The 23249-nt window shown below is 37.4% G+C and overlaps 2 protein-coding genes across 2 annotated transcripts; one reads left to right on the top strand and one right to left on the bottom strand.

Annotated features, from left to right (window-relative positions):
- The first annotated feature begins 269 nt into the window (after positions 1-269).
- Positions 270-2238, top strand: LOC134793905 (uncharacterized). The gene is made up of 3 exons (XM_063765619.1): positions 270-1467; positions 1541-1643; positions 2040-2238. Exons 1-3 carry the CDS (start codon positions 407-409, stop codon positions 2220-2222), a joined length of 1347 nt encoding a protein of 448 aa, XP_063621689.1. The 5' UTR covers positions 270-406; the 3' UTR covers positions 2223-2238.
- Positions 2239-12458: 10220 nt separating this feature from the next.
- Positions 12459-22333, bottom strand: LOC134793759 (endocuticle structural glycoprotein ABD-4-like). Its single transcript, XM_063765432.1, has 4 exons — positions 22145-22333; positions 17047-17174; positions 14307-14481; positions 12459-12969 (listed from the first exon to the last, which is right to left on the bottom strand). Exons 1-4 carry the CDS (start codon positions 22145-22147, stop codon positions 12871-12873), a joined length of 405 nt encoding a protein of 134 aa, XP_063621502.1. The 5' UTR covers positions 22148-22333; the 3' UTR covers positions 12459-12870.
- Between the last annotated feature and the right edge of the window lie 916 nt (positions 22334-23249).

Below are 23249 nucleotides of genomic sequence, written 5' to 3'. Positions count from 1 at the left end.
TGGGGTACTACGTTTGTATGGAGAAGCGGTCGTCCGCTATCGTCTTAAGCTTAACCCCCAAAATAGTAATATTTCTTGACTCAATCAACAAGGACAGCTAATTGAATAATAAATCTTTATTCTTGTAATAAAATGAGTCTATTGAATGTCCGCTTCCTCGATTAAAAATATTAAAATCTATGTAAATACTGATGTCATTCCGAATATATATACCACAACAAAGAAAAATCTTCTATATTTAAATATAAAATTAACCCGACTCTGGTTGGACTAGTGCGTAGGCAAAAACCACCGAAACATTCCAGCTTGAGCTGGGTATTATTGACTCATCTTCATTAATTTACTAAGCGCGGGCGTGGTGTGTTGTTGTGTATTATAAATTTTAGTTTAATAGTTTGTTGTCGTTATGCCAGCGTTTAAGTTAATTGTGTTTGCACTAGTAATATCGCACGGTGTATTAGGCCGTGACACTCGCAGAGGAAATACAAGCCCCAAGCAAGCTGAAGATGAATATAAGTATAATCACCCACCGACTCCGGAAGTAGCGATAGCGATACCAGTAGCAGTGGTGTATGAACATGAAAGCAACCGTGAAGACAAATCAATTAAAGGTGATATAACACTGGAACACAGTACTGACGAAGTGAGTAAAGAGCCACTTAAAACTGAATCTGGTGTAAAACAAGAATCCAGTACTACCGTGACAATCAATAATGATGAATTTGAGATTAAGAAAACGACTAACTCTGAGGAAAAAGAACCTAAAGTAACTACTTATAGACCTCAAAAAGAACATCAAATACCTGTAGCTATTGTTTATGGACCAGAACCGACATATCAAAAACCTAGACCTAACAGAAATAGAGATATGAATAAAAGAAGAAGGATCCAAGCGCCTGACTTAGAAGAAAAACATACAGATAAAGAAGACAACATAAGCTTTAGTACGCAGGTGAACGGACATACTGGCCCTTTAATTCCATCTTCAAACAAAAATGAAGAGTTAGGAAAGGGGCGGAATAACCGGCCTGTTCCAGAGCAGCAAACTGTTGTCAGAGATAACACACCCTCTAGTACCCGGGGGAAAACGTTCACACTGTCAAAACAATTGCCTGTCAAAACAGAAGAGGCAAACAAAATTCACATACCTACTGATGAAGAAGCTAAACTTCCTCTTGGAAATAAAATCTCCCCCAATTCAACAGTGAACGAACGAGAACAATTAAGTACAAAAGAAAACATCCAACCTGTTAAAGCACAAATAAAGATAAATAAAGATGATAAAAAATCTCCTAGTTCACTAGAAAACGAAAACACTTCAGTCTTTAAAGCTGATAAATCAAGACAATCGAATACTGACAATGTTCAACAACATAAGCGTGACAACTCAACTCGAGTTCGCGAAGTAGTTCCAATTGTTCAGTCAGAGAATGTTGTATTTTCACAATCTGGCAACTTCAAATACAGGTAAATTATTGTGCTCATAATTTCATGGTGTATAATTTAGTTTTAGCCTTGTAATTTTTTTTGTTAATTCCAGTTATGAAGGAGGCGATGGAACAAAAGCCTTCGAAGCAGGAGAACTCAAAACCTTTGATGATAAGACCGCCGGTGAAGCTGTCAGCGGTGGTTTTTCTTATACGGTAAACATACTACCTACGTTTTATTTTTCAGATTAAGCAAACCAAGAGTGGGATGCATTTAGGCTTAGTATTTACTTATTCATTTCTAAAAAATAAATAAAAAGGAATATTATGGGCTACAAAAATCGACCTAGTCCCACAGTAAGCTCAATAAGGTTTGTATTGTAAAAAAACACAAAGATCCACAACAACAATATTTTTTAATACGTAGGCACGTATGTTTGTTGATCTTTCGCCACCGAGAGGGGCATCAATTGGATTTTACTATTGGAAGCTTTCCAGACGTCAAAGGCTTAAATACTGCAGTCAGAGCTAGACCACCGAGAAAAACGGTTTAATACGAGTAGACCGTAAACTATGGAGAGGTTAGTAAAATAATGCTGTATTTTGTTCCAGGCTAAAGACGGTAACGAGTACAGCCTGTCTTACACAGCAGATGAGAATGGGTACCGCCCGGTGGGCGCGCACCTTCCCACACCGCCACCCATCCCGCCCGCCATAGCACGTGCACTTGCCTACTTAGCTACTAAGACAACTCCTGAACCGGTCACGGAATCTTTAGCAGAACACGACCAGTAATATATTCGTCTATCATTTCATTCATGTTCATTCATATCCTTAAGTGGAGAGTTTTTTTTTTAAATGAGAGCACAAATCTCTCATAAATCTTCTCTTTCATTATGCCAGACAGTCCTTTTTTTATTTATATGGCGTTAGTCATAAACGCGCTATAAAGCTTCAATTAGACTCATCCTATTGTCTTAATCCGTCATTTTGACTTATATATTTGTTAGAAAGTGATAAAACATAAACGATTGAGGCTCGTAAGGTTTTATGAATAGATATACCATAACGTAATATGGTCACAACATTGTATTTTTAATATTTAAGGAGTTCATAAAGTTCTATGTCCTAGAGATATCCTCTGTATTTTTAATTCCCATTGCTTGCAACCCGGATTTTACTTAAGCTCTATACACGGGTTTGTCACCTATGTCAACAATTATCTAAAACCATCCAAGGATAGATTGCAGTGGTGTTACATTTCAGTGAGTCAAAGTACATACGTGATTCATATTTAGCGTAAACTGAAATCCGATATAAACTGATGTCATTCCTAAATTCTCAACTTATCTTCGACATCGACTATTGATAAGATCTGTTTAAAAAGTGACGAAATTCTTTGGGACCAATTCAAACTTGTATTTTGACATGAAAACGATTCATTTTGTTATACTTCACCCGTGCGTCTTTGCAACGGACAAGTACTCGTACGAGCGAAATGCACGTGCGAATGATAACTAAATGACATCATTTAGATCAAAGTGTATGTCCGAATTGGCCTCCTTATCAAATTCGATTTTACATCTTATATCGGGACTGTCTGTTCACTTGACCCTAGAAAGAGCTACTACCCAGCAATTTCCGGCAGGTCGCCACTTCATTCATTCAAATGTGATGCAACTCCTATAATTACTTAGTGCTAAATAACTATTATGTACTTCAAGTTCTCATAAATTACCTAAGTGTGTTAATATCTTTCTAAGAATATCATTTTATGGTGTTCTCATCAGTGACCTTGTGAAGACGCTCACTCCATCGAACGGGTTTGACGAGGAATGTTGGTTCGCTAAACCTGTTCACTTTTGGTTTCTACGTCAGTTTAGGGATCCGTCTGCAAATGAAATGAAAATTCGACGACAAATGTGGTTTTTGCTTGAAAATGCGTCTTCTGAGATGTATAAAAAATAGGTGTCTCAAATAATACGAATGTTAATGACAATACCTACACGAGGATAATAATTACGCTTCATCACGTTACACGCAAATGGATATATGAATTCGACAATAGGTAGGTACACAGTTTCCATGTCTCCATAAGTAAAAGAGGAGTAAGAGGAGGTCACATTGTACTACATAAACTGAGACAGTTGCTGATAATTTTATACATATTGGCTGAGCCTGTGCCGTTATGGTTGCACTATTACCGTTTGTCGTCTCATGCGTCACTGTCACACTTACTTGTTGCACTCAAGTGCCAGCCTCAATAAAAGACGAAAAAACGCGACCATCTTAGGTCCTTAGCTCAATCTTTGTCGCGGTAATTGTGGTAGTGCAGATAATATTTGCGAGGCATATATATAAGGACGATTATTTAAAGGTCATTCGGATTCATACCGATACGCTTTACTTTCCCACGCTGCCGTTTAATATAATTGAGCTAGTCGTAATAGAGTCACACGATCGATATAATTATAGGTCTGACGGTGGTGACCAGTTTTGCATTAAGTAAATTACCTATTCGTATCGTTGTGAACAGTATGATGCGACCATCTCATACGTGCCCACCCCGAGCACCTTTAAAGATTATCCGAGTTCATCTCGTAAAATTATCGATATCGATCCAGTCTCCGCCACTGCTTGGTCACTTTTTCATTAATTAGTGTCCGACCGAAACATGTTTTTTTGCCGAAACCGAAACCGAAACCGAATGTTCGGCATTGGCTCTAGTTTCGGCCGAAACCGAAACCGAAACCGAAACTTTTGTAGACTTAAAACCGCTTTTACACACATATTATGGGGCTGTCATTTAAAACGTCAAAACTTCTATGAAATTATGCCGTATAAATAACATTTGCACTAGTTGCACTGCGTAAACTGCGTATGCTATCAAAATCATTGCAGAATTTTCTTGGTCTAACTCTATTCATTCACCAGTCAAGGTAACATGTAGATACAGGGTCAACCAAAAACGCGAGCGCAGCGAGCGCGGAATTTTTTGTTTACAATATCGCAAGGCCGGGTACCGATCTTCACCTGGGCCTAAAAGTCCGAAGTGCCCCAGTGAGGCGAACTTTCATGCGAAGTCAAAGCCGTGCTTCAGGTTTCAGGATAAGTAGTTGAGCACAGACTCCAACCAATGTCCATTGTATTAAAAAGCGAGACCGCAGGCCAAAGGCTAAGCTGAAGCAGCAAAGGAATTCTGGCCAAGATGGGACACTCTGACAACACCGATTGTCGTATGTGTGGCGAAGAGGAAGAGACAGTGAAACACTTAATGTGTGAATGTCACGCCCCCGCCAGACAAAGAATGAAGGACTTTGGAGCAGGATACCTGGAACCAAAGGACTTTAAAACGCTACCCATGAGCTCCATCATCCAATACATGGATATGGTGGGAAAAGCTCTTGAGTAGTTGACGGATCTTCTCTAGGGTTTAATTGCACAAAAGATCCCTATGGGTCGAAGTGTATCCGCAAGGGCCCCCGAAAACAATAAGATAAGATAAGCTGAAGTAGAGGACACGTGGAACACAAATCAATGGTAAATTGAGGTAAAAAGTGAGGCTAAGGTCGAGCATTCGTATGAAAAACTGTACTGGGGACACTTTTAAAGATTTTTTTCTTCGTTTTAACCAATAGTCAGCTATTCAGCCCCGCAAAATATTAACTATTGAGAAAATCAACTTTGCGGCACTAGTTAACCGTAGCCTTTAGCCTCGCTTAAAATTTGCCATTAGAGGTAGATAGGAAAATGACTGAATAAGTGAGTGAATAAGAGCGTAAAAGACTTCGTTCGACTCGGGCGGTAAGAGCGTGCGACTTTCAATCCGAAGGTCGCAGGTACCAACCCCGGCTCGTACCAATGAGTTTTTCGGAACTTATATACGAAATATCATTTGATATTTACTATTCGCTTTTCGGTGAAGGAAAAACATCGTGAGGAAGCCGGACTAGTCCCGATAAGGCCTAGTTTACTCTCTGGGTTAGAAGGTCAGTCTGATGGCAGTCGCTTTCGTAAAAAACTAGTGCCTACACCAATTCTTGGGATTAGTTGTCTACTGGACCCCAGGCTCCCATTTCCATTGCCACGGCTCGGCAAAAATTCCGAGATTACGCGAGGAAGATGAGGAGTTTTCTTATTATTCTCTTGCCCAGGGCCCAGTAACATGCGACAGTGCTATCTCATTCACTCCGATACAATTAGACAGTGTGCGCGTTATAGGTATTGACAGCCTCTTAAGACTGCGTCGACCGTCCAGTGGCGCCTTCATTAGTGGAATTGTGTTTTATAATAAACCAATTAATTTCTGTACCTATACATGAATCAGTATATGTAGGTATTAATATTGTTGTTCTACTTATTCCACAACTTTTGGTCTTTGTCCGAAGTATCATTTCGTAAGTTTCGGCCCGGCCGAAAGGTTCAGCTGTTTTTTGGCCGAAACCGAAACTACAGCCGAAACATGATTTTTTGGCCGAAACTGGCCGAAACTGGCCGAAACCGAAACCGAAACCGAAACCGAACCTTCGGTCGGACACTATTAATATATGACATCTATTTCAGTTTATAAATTATTATCGATGTCGATTTGAATCCCTACTGCCGGATCGATTAAGGGGCCCATGCACTGATTAACAGTCCACCGGACGGTGTCGGCCGACAGGCAGGCAGGCAGGTTTTGTTCTAACTGACAAGTTAGAACAAAATTTTGACAGTTCCGAACAACTGACAGGCCGATACCGTCCGGCGAACTGTTAATCAGTGGGCCCCTTTATTAGATTCAGCATGTTTACTGTCTTTTGAGGGGCCACTTATGTCATTGTTTTAGTGGTACGTACAGGAAGTGACGTTTAATTTTACACTTTAACATGAACTTGGTTGTTGATTACTACATGCTAATGAATCACATACGCACGTGACAAATGTCATATCCCATTTTAGACGTTCTTGCACGTTATTTTTGGCTAGCTGGCTAGCTAGTATGAAAAATATGCCTTTAATACATACTTTTTACAATGAGTTTTGATTTAAAATTTTGTTAAATATTTTCTGTAGCGCTGTATTTATATTAATTTGCCCAAATTGTAGAAGAAATTATAACGTACACAAACATTAATGAAATAGTTGTCATTAAAACACTTAGGTACCTATCACCTAAATTACATTAGGTAGGGTCAGTTGTTCTACATTGAAACAATCGGACACAGTGTAACTTTGCGATATCTCGGAAACTAGGTGTTACCAGCTAGTGCCGTCTGTCAAGCAAGGGCAGGCTTAGGGACCCCCAGCACCTCCCCAAAACACGAGCGCGCCTCGGAGAAGGAGCACGCTGCTACGAGCATTATTGTGAATTCGTGCAACAAAAGTAAATTTTTTCATTTAAGTTTCGCAATTTTTTACCAAGATATAGACTCGAGTTTGGCGTTTTTTAAGTTTTTATTATGTTCTATGTGTATTAAAGTTTATTTGGAGCTAAATATTTTTAAACTAGCTGTGCCCGCGGCTCCGCCCGCGTGGAATTCGGTCTGTGTCAGTAAGCGGCTAATTACTAATCCTAATTTCTCTCCGAGGCGGAACTTGAAGTAAAGTTGACAGATGGATATGCTAGAGGACTGCAGTCTAGATAAAATATTTTACAATTAGGTACCACTAAATAAAACTACACTCCAAAATCAATAGTTTTTTTCGCTCTTATTCAAATTTTACACGTGATTTAAACGCACGACAGAGTAGTAGATGTATATCGGACGATACAGTAAGGTATACGCGCGCGAGCGAAAGCGAAGCGGCCTGCCTGGCTAGAGCGCTACTCACTGTGGTCTTCTTCAGACTCCTGAGGAAGACCACGTGCCCCTTGTAACCTCAATGCGTTGCGAGACTTTCGCGAATGATTGGATTTTTTTCTGGAAAGCATGGTAATGCGTATTAAATGCGAGTCCCAAATCGTTTGACTCCGCAAACGACCAGTGCCGTTTTGATGCCCTAAGCATTTCTAGACCATGGTGCCCCCTCTCCCTAGGGCCAAAATTGACAGTGCTGCAGCAGTAACGTTGCAACAGAGTAATGTTAAAAAACGCGAGCGAAGCGAGCGCGAAAATTTTTCGATATAAAAACGCAATTTGATAGACATTTGTACATTTTTACTTTTAGTATGGAAATCAGTCACATCATTTTATCACGAAAATTGACAGTGTTGCAGCAGTAACGTTGCAACCGAGTAATGCTGTTGCAGTCGCCATACCTTACAAAGTTATTGAAAACGCGAGCGAAGCGAGCGCGAAAATTTTTCGATATAAAATCGCAATTTGATAGACATTTGTACATTTTTACTTTTAGTATGGAAATCAGTCACATCATTTTATCACGAAAATTGACAGTGTTGCAGCAGTAACGTTGCAACCGAGTAATGCTGTTGCAGTCGCCATACCTTACAAAGTTATTGAAAACGCGAGCGAAGCGAGCGCGAAAATTTTTCGATATAAAAACGCAATTTGATAGACAGTTGTACATTTTTACTTTTAGTATGGAAATCAGTGACATCATTTCATCACGAAAATTGACAGTGTTGCAGCAGTAACGTTGCAACAGAGTAATGCTGCTGCAGTCGCCATACTTCAGAAAGGTATTGAAACCGCGAGCGAAGCGAGGGCGAAAATTTTTCGATATAAAAACGCAATTTGATAGACAGTTGTACATTTTTACTTTTAGTATGGAAATCAGTTACATCATTTTATCACGAAAATTGACAGTGTTGCAGCAGTAACGTTGCGACAGAGTAATGCTGCTGCAGTCGCCATACCTTACAAAGTTATTGAAAACGCGAGCGAAGCTAGCGCGAAAATTTTTCGATATAAAAACGCAATTTGATAGACAGTTGTACATTTCTACTTTTAGCATGGAAATCAGTCACATCATTTTATCACGAAAATTGACAGTGTTGCAGCAGTAACGTTGCAATCGAGTAATGCTGTTGCAGTCGCCATACTTCAGAAAGGTATTGAAACCGCGAGCGAAGCGAGGGCGAAAATTTTTCGATATAAAAACGCAATTTGATAGACAGTTGTACATTTTTACTTTTAGTATGGAAATCAGTTACATCATTTTATCACGAAAATTGACAGTGTTGCAGCAGTAACGTTGCGACAGAGTAATGCTGCTGCAGTCGCCATACCTTACAAAGTTATTGAAAACGCGAGCGAAGCTAGCGCGAAAATTTTTCGATATAAAAACGCAATTTGATAGACAGTTGTACATTTTTACTTTTAGTATGGAAATCAGTCACATAATTTTATTACAAAATTGACAGTGCTGCAGCAGTAACGTTGCAACAGAGTAATGCTGCTACAGCAGCCATACCTTAGAAAGTAATTGAAAACGCGAGCGAAGCGAGCGCGAAAATTTTTCGATATAAAAACGCAATTTGATAGACAGTTGTAAATTTTTACCTTTAGTATGGAAATCAGTCACATCATTTTATCACGAAAATTGACAGTGCTGCAGCAGTAACGTTGCAACAGAGTAATGCTGCTGCAGTCGCCATACCTTACAAAGTTATTGAAAACGCGAACAAAGCGAGCGCGAAAATTTTTCGATATAAAAACGCAATTTGATAGACAGTTGTACATTTCTACTTTTAGCATGGAAATCAGTCACATCATTTTATCACGAAAATTGACAGTGTTGCAGCAGTAACGTTGCAATCGAGTAATGCTGTTGCAGTCGCCATACCTTAGAAAGTGATAGAAAACGCGAGCGAAGCGAGCGCGAAAATTTTTCGATATAAAAACGCAATTTGATAGACAGTTGTACATTTCTACTTTTAGCATGGAAATCAGTCACATCATTTTATCACGAAAATTGACAGTGTTGCAGCAGTAACGTTGCAATCGAGTAATGCTGTTGCAGTCGCCATACTTCAGAAAGGTATTGAAACCGCGAGCGAAGCGAGGGCGAAAATTTTTCGATATAAAAACGCAATTTGATAGACAGTTGTACATTTTTACTTTTAGTATGGAAATCAGTTACATCATTTTATCACGAAAATTGACAGTGTTGCAGCAGTAACGTTGCGACAGAGTAATGCTGCTGCAGTCGCCATACCTTACAAAGTTATTGAAAACGCGAGCGAAGCGAGCGCGAAAATTTTTCGATATAAAAACGCAATTTGATAGACAGTTGTAAATTTTTACCTTTAGTATGGAAATCAGTCACATCATTTTATCACGAAAATTGACAGTGCTGCAGCAGTAACGTTGCAACAGAGTAATGCTGCTGCAGTCGCCATACCTTACAAAGTTATTGAAAACGCGAACAAAGCGAGCGCGAAAATTTTTCGATATAAAAACGCAATTTGATAGACAGTTGTACATTTCTACTTTTAGCATGGAAATCAGTCACATCATTTTATCACGAAAATTGACAGTGTTGCAGCAGTAACGTTGCAATCGAGTAATGCTGTTGCAGTCGCCATACCTTAGAAAGTGATAGAAAACGCGAGCGAAGCGAGCGCGAAAATTTTTCGATATAAAAACGCAATTTGATAGACAGTTGTACATTTTTACTTTTAGTATGGAAATCAGTGACATCATTTCATCACGAAAATTGACAGTGTTGCAGCAGTACCGTTGCAACAGAGTAATGCTGCTGCAGTCGCTATACCTCAAAAAGGTATTGAAACCGCGAGCGAAGCGAGCGCGAAAATTTTTCGATATAAAAACGCAATTTGATAGACAGTTGTACACTTCTACTTTTAGCATGGAAATCAGTCACATCATTTTATCACGAAAATTGACAGTGTTGCAGCAGTAACGTTGCAATCGAGTAATGCTGTTGCAGTCGCCATACCTTAGAAAGTGATAGAAAACGCGAGCGAAGCGAGCGCGAAAATTTTTCGATATAAAAACGCAATTTGATAGACAGTTGTACATTTTTACTTTTAGTATGGAAATCAGTCACATCATTTTATCACGAAAATTTACAGTGCTGCAGCAGTAACGTTGCAACAGATTAATGCTGCTGCAGTCAATGTATTTTTTTTTTTTCAAAGTACCCACCTTGTATGAATATGGATTTGATATGGGTGCGATATAATTACGATTAGGTATAATTCATGATGGAGAAAATTAATAATTTTAAATAATTATGCAACTATACGCGTGTTGATAATTATGTGTGTTTTACCACTATGTAACTATGTAAACTCATTTTTAGTTTTCTTTATTAATTAATGTTTACTCAGTTCCCCAAAAGACTGTGCAATGAGGGGCAATTAATTTACTGTCGTTTAATTTTGTTGTATTATTAATTTATTAAATCAACATAATTATTCAATTATTTTTGTTGATATCCGTACCCCCTGTTCTAAACTTACAGTTAATTTGGCAAAATCTTTCCTCGGTAGCTTATTCATGTCACAACGTACTAAATTCAGCGCCATCTGTTAGTTTACCAGGGTACTCAATAGTGGTAGCACATATTTGAAAAAAGTTTGCCCCTCCTTCGTAAGTAGCGCCATAAGATTCAGGGGCAAACTTAAGTCAATCGACTGTTGTGACTACCCCCCCTTTTAGATGTTGAATTTTTATAGCCTATAACCTGGCCGGGGATTTTCTCGACAGATAAGTAAAGTTTTCATCAAAATCCGTTCAGCCGTTTTCACGTGATGCGCGTTCAAATAAACAGACAAACAGATAAACAGATAAACAGACAAACAGACAAAAATTCTAAAAACTTTTGGAACGTGTTCTGTTATCGATTCTAAATATCCCCAGCCAACTTTTTTTCAAATATCTTCCATGTACAGACTTTCGACCGTCTTCAGCTTTATTATATGTATAGATTTCTTTACTCTTTGGTGCAGTTTTTATTAATTGATTAAAAAAACACCCCCTTAGTCTCACAATGAAACATTTTTATGTAGTATACAATGAAACATGATGTTCACTGAACACCAGTACCAGCACACAATGAAACAAACTCATTATTTTTTTAAATAATTAAAACCTATGTGCTAAATTTGTGAAACTAAAATACCATGAAAATTGGTAATAATTTGTCTATCATATGACAAAATATAAGATACGAGTACTTAACTTTAGGAATGGCTGAGATAGGATGGCTTATATGTTGAATGTTTCATTGATGGCAAGGTTAAGGACACATGTCTTACATTGAAACAGTCGTGTATAAACACTATGTTGCAAGAAAGTGTATGAAATCAAGCATAGAGATGCTCAAAACCCTCCCGCGTCTACCTAGTTGGCAATCATGCTCCGTGGACATAAAAGGCGCCTTTTTCGCAGCATGCCATACCTGCCGACCAGATTTTCGATTCACAATGAAACTCAGGTGTGTGTACAATGAAACAAGTCTTTCGCTTTTAGATATTTCAGCAATCTTATAATGATTCCATACGTCGGAAACCTTTTAAATAACTAATTTCAGCCTACCACTATTTTCTCCTTTCCTTTCTCATTAATTGAGTGAAAGCATATATGTATTAATGTCACTTATTTATTACACCGTTTCAATGTTTATTAACGATGTTTCATGGTAGACTATAATTATTACATTTGTTTCACTGTAAAAATCACAGTGTTTCATTGAAAACATGCAAACAAAACTCGTTTTTCAAAAAAAGGCTTATAACACAGGAACTGTTACAGATAAGTAGAAACCAAGAATGCCATATGATAGCCAACGAAATTGTTTATCTTCATACGAAATGTCACACTCATAACTTTAAAAACACCAGAGATAGAAAGGCTTGAACTTTTAGTGTTTCATTGATCAACAAGTTACCCTACACGGAATAATAAAAGCACATACTGATGTGACGTAGAAAAGTTTCCTAAATTGCGAAACTCACATGAATAAAATTCGGATTCTTCTCATACTTTTGTGTGAGAAACCACATATTTTTGTTGCTATACATTCAGCATCAAATAGATAGTGACGGCCAAAGTGACCAAATATATCATAACATACAGTTGTTATAGTAAATATAGGAATGTAAATGATTAAACAATTCAATTGTTTTGCAATGCGTCTTTGGCACTGACTTTGCTTTAATTTAATAAATAAAAAAACATTTACATTGTATAAAAACTCTCGGGCTATCTTCGCTTATCACAGATCAGTCACATTTTTTTGTTTTATTTATTGCTGCTTGAATATACATTATTTCTACGACCATTTTGTCAAGCCTTCGTCTACAATTAGGAACTAAAATATCTCTATTGGCCTCTCCAAATGTCACCGAAAGCCGCAAGCGTTTGCGATACATTGCGGCATTTGGTTGATCGATTCAATTCGTTGCTCTTTCATAGCCAGCAATGATCTAAAATCGGTTCAAAGAAGCCTTATTTTTTTGTTTGGCTGTTTACAAAACGGTCAAGCGGGTCGTTGAGGACAAGTTGCAGTCGTTGAAGTGTTCCGAATTTTATTAGTTTCGACCTGGGGGTGGTGGTGGCAGTGTGGCCAGATAGTCTAGGGCCTTCTGGATCGCCGGCGGTATCGGTGGGGGAGTCGGCAGGTGAGCGCCCTGGAACACATTTGAAGAACATTAAAAATAATAAACTATTTTAGATTCCTAAACGGACACTAAGAATAATAGGTACCAATATATTATTGGTACCTAAACGTCTATGGTCACTTAATTAATCTCATTAACGGGTCTAACACGATTCAATTTCATTATTATACCTTTTTTCCGCCAAAAAAAGTCGTAGTCAAAGTGAAGTGAAGTTGAAATGTCGGAGAAATTTAATCACGTTAGACCCGTTAATGACATAAATAAAATGATGTGTACGAAACGCGAGAGTTTAAAGTGTTATGGTCACTTTTTCGTTCGTATGACATATACATACATATTTCAGTTTATAAGAACCCTACCTGTTACCTGTGACTAGAACTATTATCCATTGTATAGGAATATTGAATAACACGTTTACGTCACGACTATGACACACTTCTTTGACAAAAATATTATTTTTTATTGTATAAGTATACAATAAAACGCCAATAGGTCAGTTAGTTGGTGTCACAATTTTAAATGTATTATTTTACAGTTTCGGCTACGGCGACTGCTTTAACTCCATTATTGAATATAAGATATGTTTATATTAAAGAAGCCTAATTGACAGATGATTAAAGTTCAATGATTACATTATAATATGACATAATCAATGACATATTAGGTTATATGACATTCGTGGCGGTAGTCGAATTAGGCAGGTAACTAAGATACGAGCAAACATCTCATTAGCTGCAAACTTCAACTCTTGTACAATGTTCAGCCATGTGTAATGTGGGACATTATGTTTATAGAACTTGGCTCAACGCACACAGAATATTACACGGTGACGCCATGTCTGACGTTACGTATCAACAAGCGAATCAAAAAATATACTATACGGGCACATTTTTAACACAGCTCTGATACGATTGATAGTTGCAACATTTGATATGCGCAGCTGTTTGTGGAAGTAGCGTGGTAGTAATTTGTCAGGTTTGTATTTTTTTACAAGCTTACCAATAAAAACATGACTGAGAACACGAATCAAGTATGTACAGTCATTTGTAAAAATATGGGTGTACAAAACATCTCAAAAATATGTCCCATAACTCTTATGTTATGTCAGTGAATTAAGAACTATGGGACATATTTTTGAGTAAGTTGTGTACACCCATATTTTTACAGTCGACTGCAATATATATACTTTACTCTTCGAAGGCCGCAAAAATATGTGACACGCTCTGATGGCTCTATACAAACACGATCGTGTCAGATATTTTTGCGGCGTTCGTTTTGTTGCATATTATTGCAGGTGACAGTACATGTGGATACACCTATCCATAGCTCATGAACGAATTAGGTACCTCAGGCTTGAACCCGTTCTCGTCATCAGCGATGTAGTTGAGGTTGATGACAGTGCCATCTGGCGCGGTGTAGCTGAAGCCGCCCTGCGCGATGATGACGTCATTGCTGTCCGGCCCTGACGCCTTCTTCAGCGTGCCCGTCTCCTCTGCCTTTATGCCGTTCTCTGTTTCGAAGCTGGAATGGTAAGATATTTTGATAACTGATGTGTGGCATCATTTTTCCGATTTCTCGATACGTGATTGAATAATAGTGGATGATCAATCATTTGGGTAGGTATACAGCATGGTATAATAATATACTCCGCCTGGTACTCCATTCCCGTCTTTTCTAGGTCACCTAACTGACACAAGCCTACGTGATCATGCGACAGCGCTATATGATAATATGCGATAGCGCTATATATAGCGGCCATGTTATTGTGACGTAGGTCTGTGTCACTCTGGGAATAGAAGACCATGTTTTATTAGACTATGGTATACAGGTTATGATCTGCGATATATTTTGACTAACCGTTAGAATTAACAGTTATCTCCTAGGGGTAGGGGCTACCACTAGGAGATAACTGTTATTCTTAATAATCTGGGTAATTTTTGGTCAGTAACATAATATATTCACGATATAATCTAAAATAATCTCATTTACTAAAAGAAAAAGTGACAAAACCTCCAATGGAAGGATAAAATAAATTAATTGTAATATTTAATAAAATAATTTGATTGGTTCCATAGCTGTTATTCTCCATTCTATTTTGAACTTTACGGTACAGTTGTTACACTTGTTACTAGTTTAACAATAACCGGTTAGCAAGTGCGTTGATGTCTTTTGGTTGGCATGAACCATTACTTTTACCAAAGACATATGTAACTTCGTATAAGACGAATAAAGTCTAGAGGAAAAAACGTGCCTCGGAATTCAAGTAAAAGTCATTCTCGAATAGATGCCGCACACACCTTTAGCCTATCCTCGGCTAGATGGCGTGACGACACCGTTTCATATTTAACAATTTTAACACATAGATATCAGTGAATGAACATGGATCAAAATGATATAAAAATAATAAAATCATTTATCCATATATACACATTTTTTGATAACTTTATACGTTTTCATTTTGAGTTTTAGTCGTGTGTCGATAGATGGCAGTAAATTTACAGTGACTACAAAATTTACAATGACAGGACCCCTCTATACTATCTATTCTTTTTGCTTTTACCATAATTGCTATCGCAAACTCTCATGCGATAAATAGCGAATAAATAAAAGAGTACTGAGTTGTTAATAGCTTGCTGTAATTTTCTTTCGATTTGCATCACAATGATTTAAACGTTGGTCCTTTGGGCCAATTTATTTTGAGAGATAATCTCGCCAGAAGTGACATTGGCATTGGTAAGTCTCGTAACGTCACGTAAGAGTGCCATTTTTACTTGGAACTAATAGTTTAGGTCACTAGCAATAGCCAGGTTGCTAAATACATCCTAATAATCAATTACAGTCATGTCACGGTCACGATCAAATATTAAAACTTTGCCGACTGAACTTGACCTTAAGCATCAAAATAAATCAATATTATCATCAAATGCTACATTAACATTAACTAAGTATAGATAATTGGGTCAAGGAAGTTACCACCCACAGCAAAATTTGCTTTGACTATATTTCTCCGAATATCTATGAATTATTCAGATGTGTACTGTTCAGATTGGTTGAGATCTGCAAACGCGCGGTTTCTCAATTATCCTTCTCACGTATGCGTGCGTCATTGCGAGAATGCTGGAGCCTTTTCAATATCCGACACGACATGAGACCCACTGGGTGGTTTTACAGTACCGATTATTATAATTATGTACCTACTACACTATGGTCCACAACTGCAAGACCTAATTAATTATAAATGACAATGTTCTATTTGGTTTGTCTGAGTTTTTTTATTTTGATTTATAAGAAATTGTAGCCATATAACTATGTATACATTCAAATAATATTCACCTAATCGTTGGGAGCTTTTAGACTATAGTTGGGTGGTTTTACGGTATCGGATCCCATCACGTTTTACTTTCTCCTTTTCCTCCTATTCCTATTTGAATTATGCCCTTATTAACCAGCAACACAAGATTAGCAAGTTTTATGTATGTCTAGTATAAAGGTGATTAAATAAGTGTCACTTTATTACACCACGGACTAAAGAGAATACGACCATCGTATCCGAAAAGATCGCCAGTACCTACGGATATGATGGTTGTTCTTGTCTACGTGACAGCGTGACTAAACGGTATCCGTCACTTTCAATCGCGATCTGTTAAAAAGTGACGGATATTTTGTCACGTGCATAAAGCCATCCATAAAGGCCTGCTGGCATTTATTTAGTTTTAAGTATGGATTAGGTATGCTAATAACTTTTTGAAATATCCGTCTGAAGTTAACATGACTCGGTGTAGATTCAGATTCATTTTCCTCGTGTCGGTCTGTCGGTTAATGTGAAAGGGCTCGAAGATACTTGACATTTCGTTGACTAACGGAAATACATACCTGTATCTGCAATTCCAGCTAGGTATATGCGCGATGTTAGCTGCGACCTTCCAGTTTCACAATTTAAATGTATTTTATTAAAACTTATTTTGTTAGCGGCTCTTCTAAGTATGTAGTTAGTTGGTTGTGGGCCGATGATTAATTGATTTATATTGTTCTGAATATTTTTTTTTGCCCTAAGATAATATATAATACTTATTCATAAAAAGTTACCTGTAACGGTAGGAGCCGTCGACCTGCTGGTCGAAGTCCTGTTTGATGATCGCGACGGCCTGGTCCGCGGCCTTCTGCTGCGGCGCGCCCGCTCCCAGCGCCACGAAGCACATCAATAATATTACTTTCTGAAATAAAACATCATGAAGTTAATACCTATAGGTACGTAAAATGTAATTCCTTAAAGCGCTGTTAAAAAATTATCAGGTTCTAAAGGTTTTGTATTTATTTTTCTAACATACAAACTGGACAGCTGGTGAAATGATAAAAAGACTGATATTATTTCACTGATACGTTTTAATGAAACCTACATCCGCAAGTAACTATTATTTTTAAATATTTGAAAATGTTCTAATGTTTCATATTATTATATTAGATATAACTTTCTGATTAGATACGTAAGGACTAGTCCCTACCCTGTACCCTATAGTTACTACCCTAGGGTAGCAATAAACTACATTTTGATCGAATGCTGTATAGGAACGCCTTAAGAAAACGTTACGGCAAATAATTTTATCGAACAAATTGTTCAGTGATAATAAATAGGCTCTAAACTAGTTAATTTTAGCACATAAACTGATCTGAAGATACCTAATGTCTTAAAATAGTCCTTGAATGACTAGGTCAAGCTTTGTCAAAGCCTAATTGGATAGGTAGCTTGTTTTTAGGCCAGCCGCACGAACATAATACTTAAACAAACACGTAATGTCCACTTGCTAATTGTACCCACAAAACAAATACAGTTTGTTCTAGTAAAGAACAGAACAATAACGCCATAACTACAATACAAATTCTATACAAATTTTGCGTTTTTGCATAACGACAATAAAAGTTGTGGCATGCGGCCTTCGCGTGACGAACACGCGAATGCGTCGTCCAATAAGGGCTATTATTATCGCTATTCGATTGTTTTACCGTAGGCAAATAAATATGTCGTGTTCACATAGCGTTGCAGGCCATATACGAATTTCCGGCTAAAAGCAATTGTGTTCAATACTTCTTACGGCGCGATTCGGGAAATGAATTAGAGATTCACTAGATATTAAATAGTAAAGATATGTGACGTTCCACGGCAAAATAATATGGCCCAATAAAAGGTACCTTATGCCGCCGTAATAATATTATTGCGGCGCTATGCGACGTAAGCGCCAGCCGCCATAAGGTACCTTTTGCCGTGGAACGTCACATATCTTTACTATTTCATATCTAGTGAATCTCTAATTCATTTTCCGAATCGCGCCGTTTGCTTATTTGCCACAGACGTGATATTAAAAATACTTCTTAAATTAATTACGTTGATAAAAACATATTAAATTCAAATCAAGTAAATTTTTTACAAAATATGAATTTAATATGATTTTACCTACGTACTAAAATTTTAATATTTCTTAGTTTTAGCAGGCGTGGCTCACTCCGCGATTTCGTCGCTTTGCTACAGTACGGTTACCATCAGTTTGTCACTGACATAAACGCCGTCGAGAACGTAATTTACTTTCTATACATCTCGCTCGCACTCGCATATTAGTGCAAACGGGACGTATAGAAAGTAAATTACGTTCTCGACGGCGTTTATGTCAGTGACAAACTGATGGTAACCGTACAGGTAAGTAGCTAAAAGTACATCCGTTCGGCCCCAATTTTGGGGTTTGCCATAAGCCGCGCGTGGCGCTGTCGCCACCTAGCGGCCATATCAGTCCTGATCGTAACAGACGCGTTTTGTTAGAGAGTGAGTCTTCTGTACCTAGTACTTTTATTTATTCTGTGGTTTTAGTCTAATAAGGCGATTGTGTTTTCATATATTTTTATTAATTATATCCGTCAAATCAAATTCATAAAAAATATTACTTCAATCTTACCTAGTTACCTACTACGAGTACCTTACGGTAATAATTTAACAACGTAATATGTGTAGAGATGGATCCTCAATATCAAACGACAGTTAACCTTTTAGTATACCTAAGCTAGATAGAATTACGAAGGTTACAACGCTTCATGGCCTAATGGCATTAGATATAGAATTACATAACATAATGTCATTGTGACCTTCCAATACTACTCTATATAGGTCAGTAATATTTGTACTAAAAGAGCCTGGTAGTAATCTACTTAGTATTTACTTATCCTATTTTCTCATAGCTTGGGTACGGTGACAGCTGCTATGTATGGAAATAACATCTGTCACCATACAAGCTAAGTGAAAAAGATTATAATAATGTCCATACAATTGTGTCAAATTGACCTTTAGTATGGAAACACTTGATTTTTGATTGCGATATCAGGGTTGCCCCCATAACAAAATTAGCTTACAATAATGAGTAGTCACATACATAATATTATATTTATCTTAGTGACTAAGGTACCGTAAGGTCGGGGTACTTTAGCCCTTACAAGATTACTTTGTCCACTCATGAAAACCCATACATCATGAATCATATTATGTCGTTTTTAAGAATTTATTAATTCGATAAAATAGGTTTTCATGGGTGGGCAAAGTAGCCTTGGAGGCTATACCCCGACCTTACGGTAACTAAACTAGAGTTAGACCAAAAAAAGTCCGACCGTCAAACGTCAAACCGTTTAAAATAACACTTGCACTGCGTGGGCTATGAAAATCGCTGCAGACTTTTCTTGGTCTTATTCTATATATGTAGGTAGTTGTGAACAGAGCAAATAAGTATCCTTTATTACTGAAAAAAGATATTTGTATTTGTATTTTTGTATCAGCTTAAAAATGCACCCCGTATACAATTAACATGTCAGCACGATTTGCTAAGATTTCGCTTGCCACGCTAATACAACTAGCCGTGGTCAAACAATCGGTTAAACTAAATACATCTGTGCGCATGCAGATGTATGATAACGAGGTGTTTTGCAAGCGTGGTGGGAAACGCCAAAGTATTCGAGTAAGAACTGAAAAACAATGCGTAAAGACAAAGACGTGAAATTACAGCACCTTTTATACAGGCTGACTACAAATTGGTAATACAAAATCAATGTTTTACACACATCTTCCCTTAGCTAAGCCCTTCAATTAAGTCTCATGCTTTTAAAATAATCAAGTTTTTTTTTTATTATCCCATTTTAACTGCAGAGCCACAATCAAGTGTTTTGTACTACCAATTAGAAGTCACCTGTATTTACACGCTGTAGGACCTTGTCGTTTTATTATACCGTTAATGAACCAGGGTCCGAGATTCGCATAAAGTTGAAGTGAGAATATGATAAACTATGCATATTCCTTGAGTATCTGACTGTATCTATGCAATATAATATATATCCTAATTATTACATTACAATTTGATTCCCACATTTATAACGCCAAATCTATTCGATTTTAGTGTTATTTTTATATTAATATAAGGTACAAACAGTCTAACACAGATCGACAAAGTCGCAGGAAAGTAATGCCAATGAGGCTTGTATTGTGCGTACTTAGACCATAATATACGTACCTCACATGGCTATTTTACTTTATTATATTTATACATATATCATCGTCACATTGATATAATGTAAAGCAGTTTAGAAAAAAGTCGCAAACAAAACGCAACAATCAAAAACTCAAATAGTCCTCAACTCAGAATGAAAACACTAGCAATAAAATTTAATTTGATGGCACGCTTGTCGCGGCGGTGCAAATGTCTTCGCAAAGGTATTGTGCCGTAGGCCAAAGTGACGTATGGGTCTTAGAGTCTCGTGTGAATAGCAGTAGGGTGATATGGATGTATGACATTTTGGTTCAGCAGGACATTGTATAGGCAGGGCTGGTTGCCTAACGACGGTCGCCCTATGAACCGGCTATGGGCACATCCTCGCCACTAGATGTTTCTATATTGATTCCTCAAATGTCAACTTAAAGTTCCGCTGAGCATTTAGCCGCAGTTACGCTTTTATGGCTTAAAAAATGTGTCAAGTGGGACAAAAGCTGTACGATTTATTTAACTTAGTTACCTATAATCATAGATGTAAGTAAATTGAGGTAGATATGGTACCAGGCGCACGATCGTGAGCCATTAAATATAGGTTCCGGAACCTATATTTAGTTAGTCGTATGGGTGACGCCAACCTGTCAAGTTCTCAAAATCGTTGGATCAAGTTTTAGTTTTGTCAACTATGAACGTCACACGTCTAAAGGTCATTGCCTATAATACCTATTTTTATTATTTCTTTAAATTTCGGTCTTCGGTCTCCAAGATAAACCTTATTAATGTGATGGTGATGGCACATTATCTGCGGTTTTTTTTCACGTTTAATATTACTTCAACATTACATTATGAAAAAATACTGAATATGTTTTAATTTACAAATTTAGGCAGATAGATACTCGTTAACTATTTGTATGGCGCTAACATTATCTTTAATTAATACTTCGTGCCAAATGTCATGATCCTTCTACCGTGTCATCATAACTAGTGGCCTATTTATATTGAAAAGGTCTGCAGGCCATGAAGATATTAAAGGTAAAGAGGCTCAAAATAATTCCGAAGGAAACGTACATAGGGAAATTATATACATACAAACCTACATACATACATACACTCACATATACAGGTTGGAACATTTCTAGAGACTGAGCTGAAAGGATAATGTTATCTAAGTGATCTACAATCCAGTTATTATAATCGTAAAGCTGAAGTAAATAAGTGAAAAATAAAGTACGTAGCCTAAACAATTCCCCGTTTGCGTAAAAGTCCTTCGTTCTGTTCCAGCCGATATAATAAAGCGGTATTTTCTTTAAAAATATGTAGCTATCTGTTGAGATATTTTTGATTGAATCATTCTTAATTTTTAGTCAATTAATTGCAACTCACTCCGACTCGCACTTGGCCGGTTTTTTTGTTAAATTCAAACATGATCATGATATGATATCACAATAATAATGATTAATGAAATACCAAATTGTATTCAAACTGTCATCATCATCAGTAAATTTTTATCAGATAATTTAAACTTTTTTTACCCCAACGCTTTATAACACTAGGAGATAACTCAAAGGGCAAGGTAAATAGGTCCCAGCAATCATACATTATCACTAACGCGTTGAAACTTTTTTTACAAATCGAATACATCCTAGTTCCATCTTCACACTGTTACTCACCATGATTGCAGTTGTTTCAGGAGTCTCAGGATCCCATATGGTGGCGTCGGCGTCGTCGGCGCCGGATTGTACTTGCGCGTAATCACGCCTCCCTTTTATAGAGACGCGGGTTTGTCTAGCCGTTGCAGGGGAGCTGCACCGAGTGCATTGCGCTGGGACGGACTCGGGAGTTGATTTTGTTACGGCAGCGATAATTGTAGTCTCGTCATTTATTTCCGACACCTATACAAATGCAGTAAATATAGTGTGTAGGCGTAAAGGTAGATGACCCATATAAATTTTCTATTTTGCGCCTTTTTAGTGGCAAAATAGTTAGGTAGACTAACCAGCCATCATGAGATTTATATTTTTTATAAAATTACAAGTTATTATTTTTTACAAGCTTTTATTTCACCTGTCCCGTTCTGTCTCTACTCAAATCTTGCAAGTTAAATTTGACCCACTTCCCGGGTTTCGATGAAGCTGAAAATTAGCATAAGTACATAATGTAAGTCGGGTGACAATGCAATATTATAGTACTATCGAGCTGACCTGATGATGGAGACAGGAGATTGCGTTTGGGGTTGTTAGGATTGTTTCGATGAGTATTAGTGCCTGTGGAAAGAAAAGTACAGTCAGCGATAAAAGCTTGTACCAAAAAATATTTTTTGCCAAAAACTAAATTAATTTTCAAATAACCCAAAACAATTGGATTCATGCACGAAAAATATATTTTTTTATAAAAGGTAAAGCGATTATTTCATAATAGAATTCCTTTCCCTTTAACTTATACAAAAACGATACCAAACTTGTCCTGATACAGATATGTAAAAAGAGAGCGGTATAAAAAAAATAACTGGACCGAGGGAACCGACTTTTCCCCTCTCCCTTTTTGGGGGATAGCTTAGATTTATAATCTCATGACTAGGTCATTTTATCGACTAGCCAAAACACAATCGTGCCAAGCGGCGACGCTGGAGACAAAAATGCATGCATTTCAGATACAGTTACTTTCCCAACTAAGATTAGCCAAAAGTTACGTCAGTGATGCCCTAGAGACCACTAGCTTGCTCTCTGTATTTTAGGGGTTCGGCGAACGGACTTTAAAAACTGTTTAAAAGTTTAA

This window comes from Cydia splendana, chromosome 9, assembly GCF_910591565.1.
Source record: "Cydia splendana chromosome 9, ilCydSple1.2, whole genome shotgun sequence".
Lineage (NCBI taxonomy): Eukaryota > Metazoa > Arthropoda > Insecta > Lepidoptera > Tortricidae > Cydia > Cydia splendana.
Note: the sequence above shows the minus strand (reverse complement) of the source record. Positions and strands in the feature narration are given on the sequence as shown.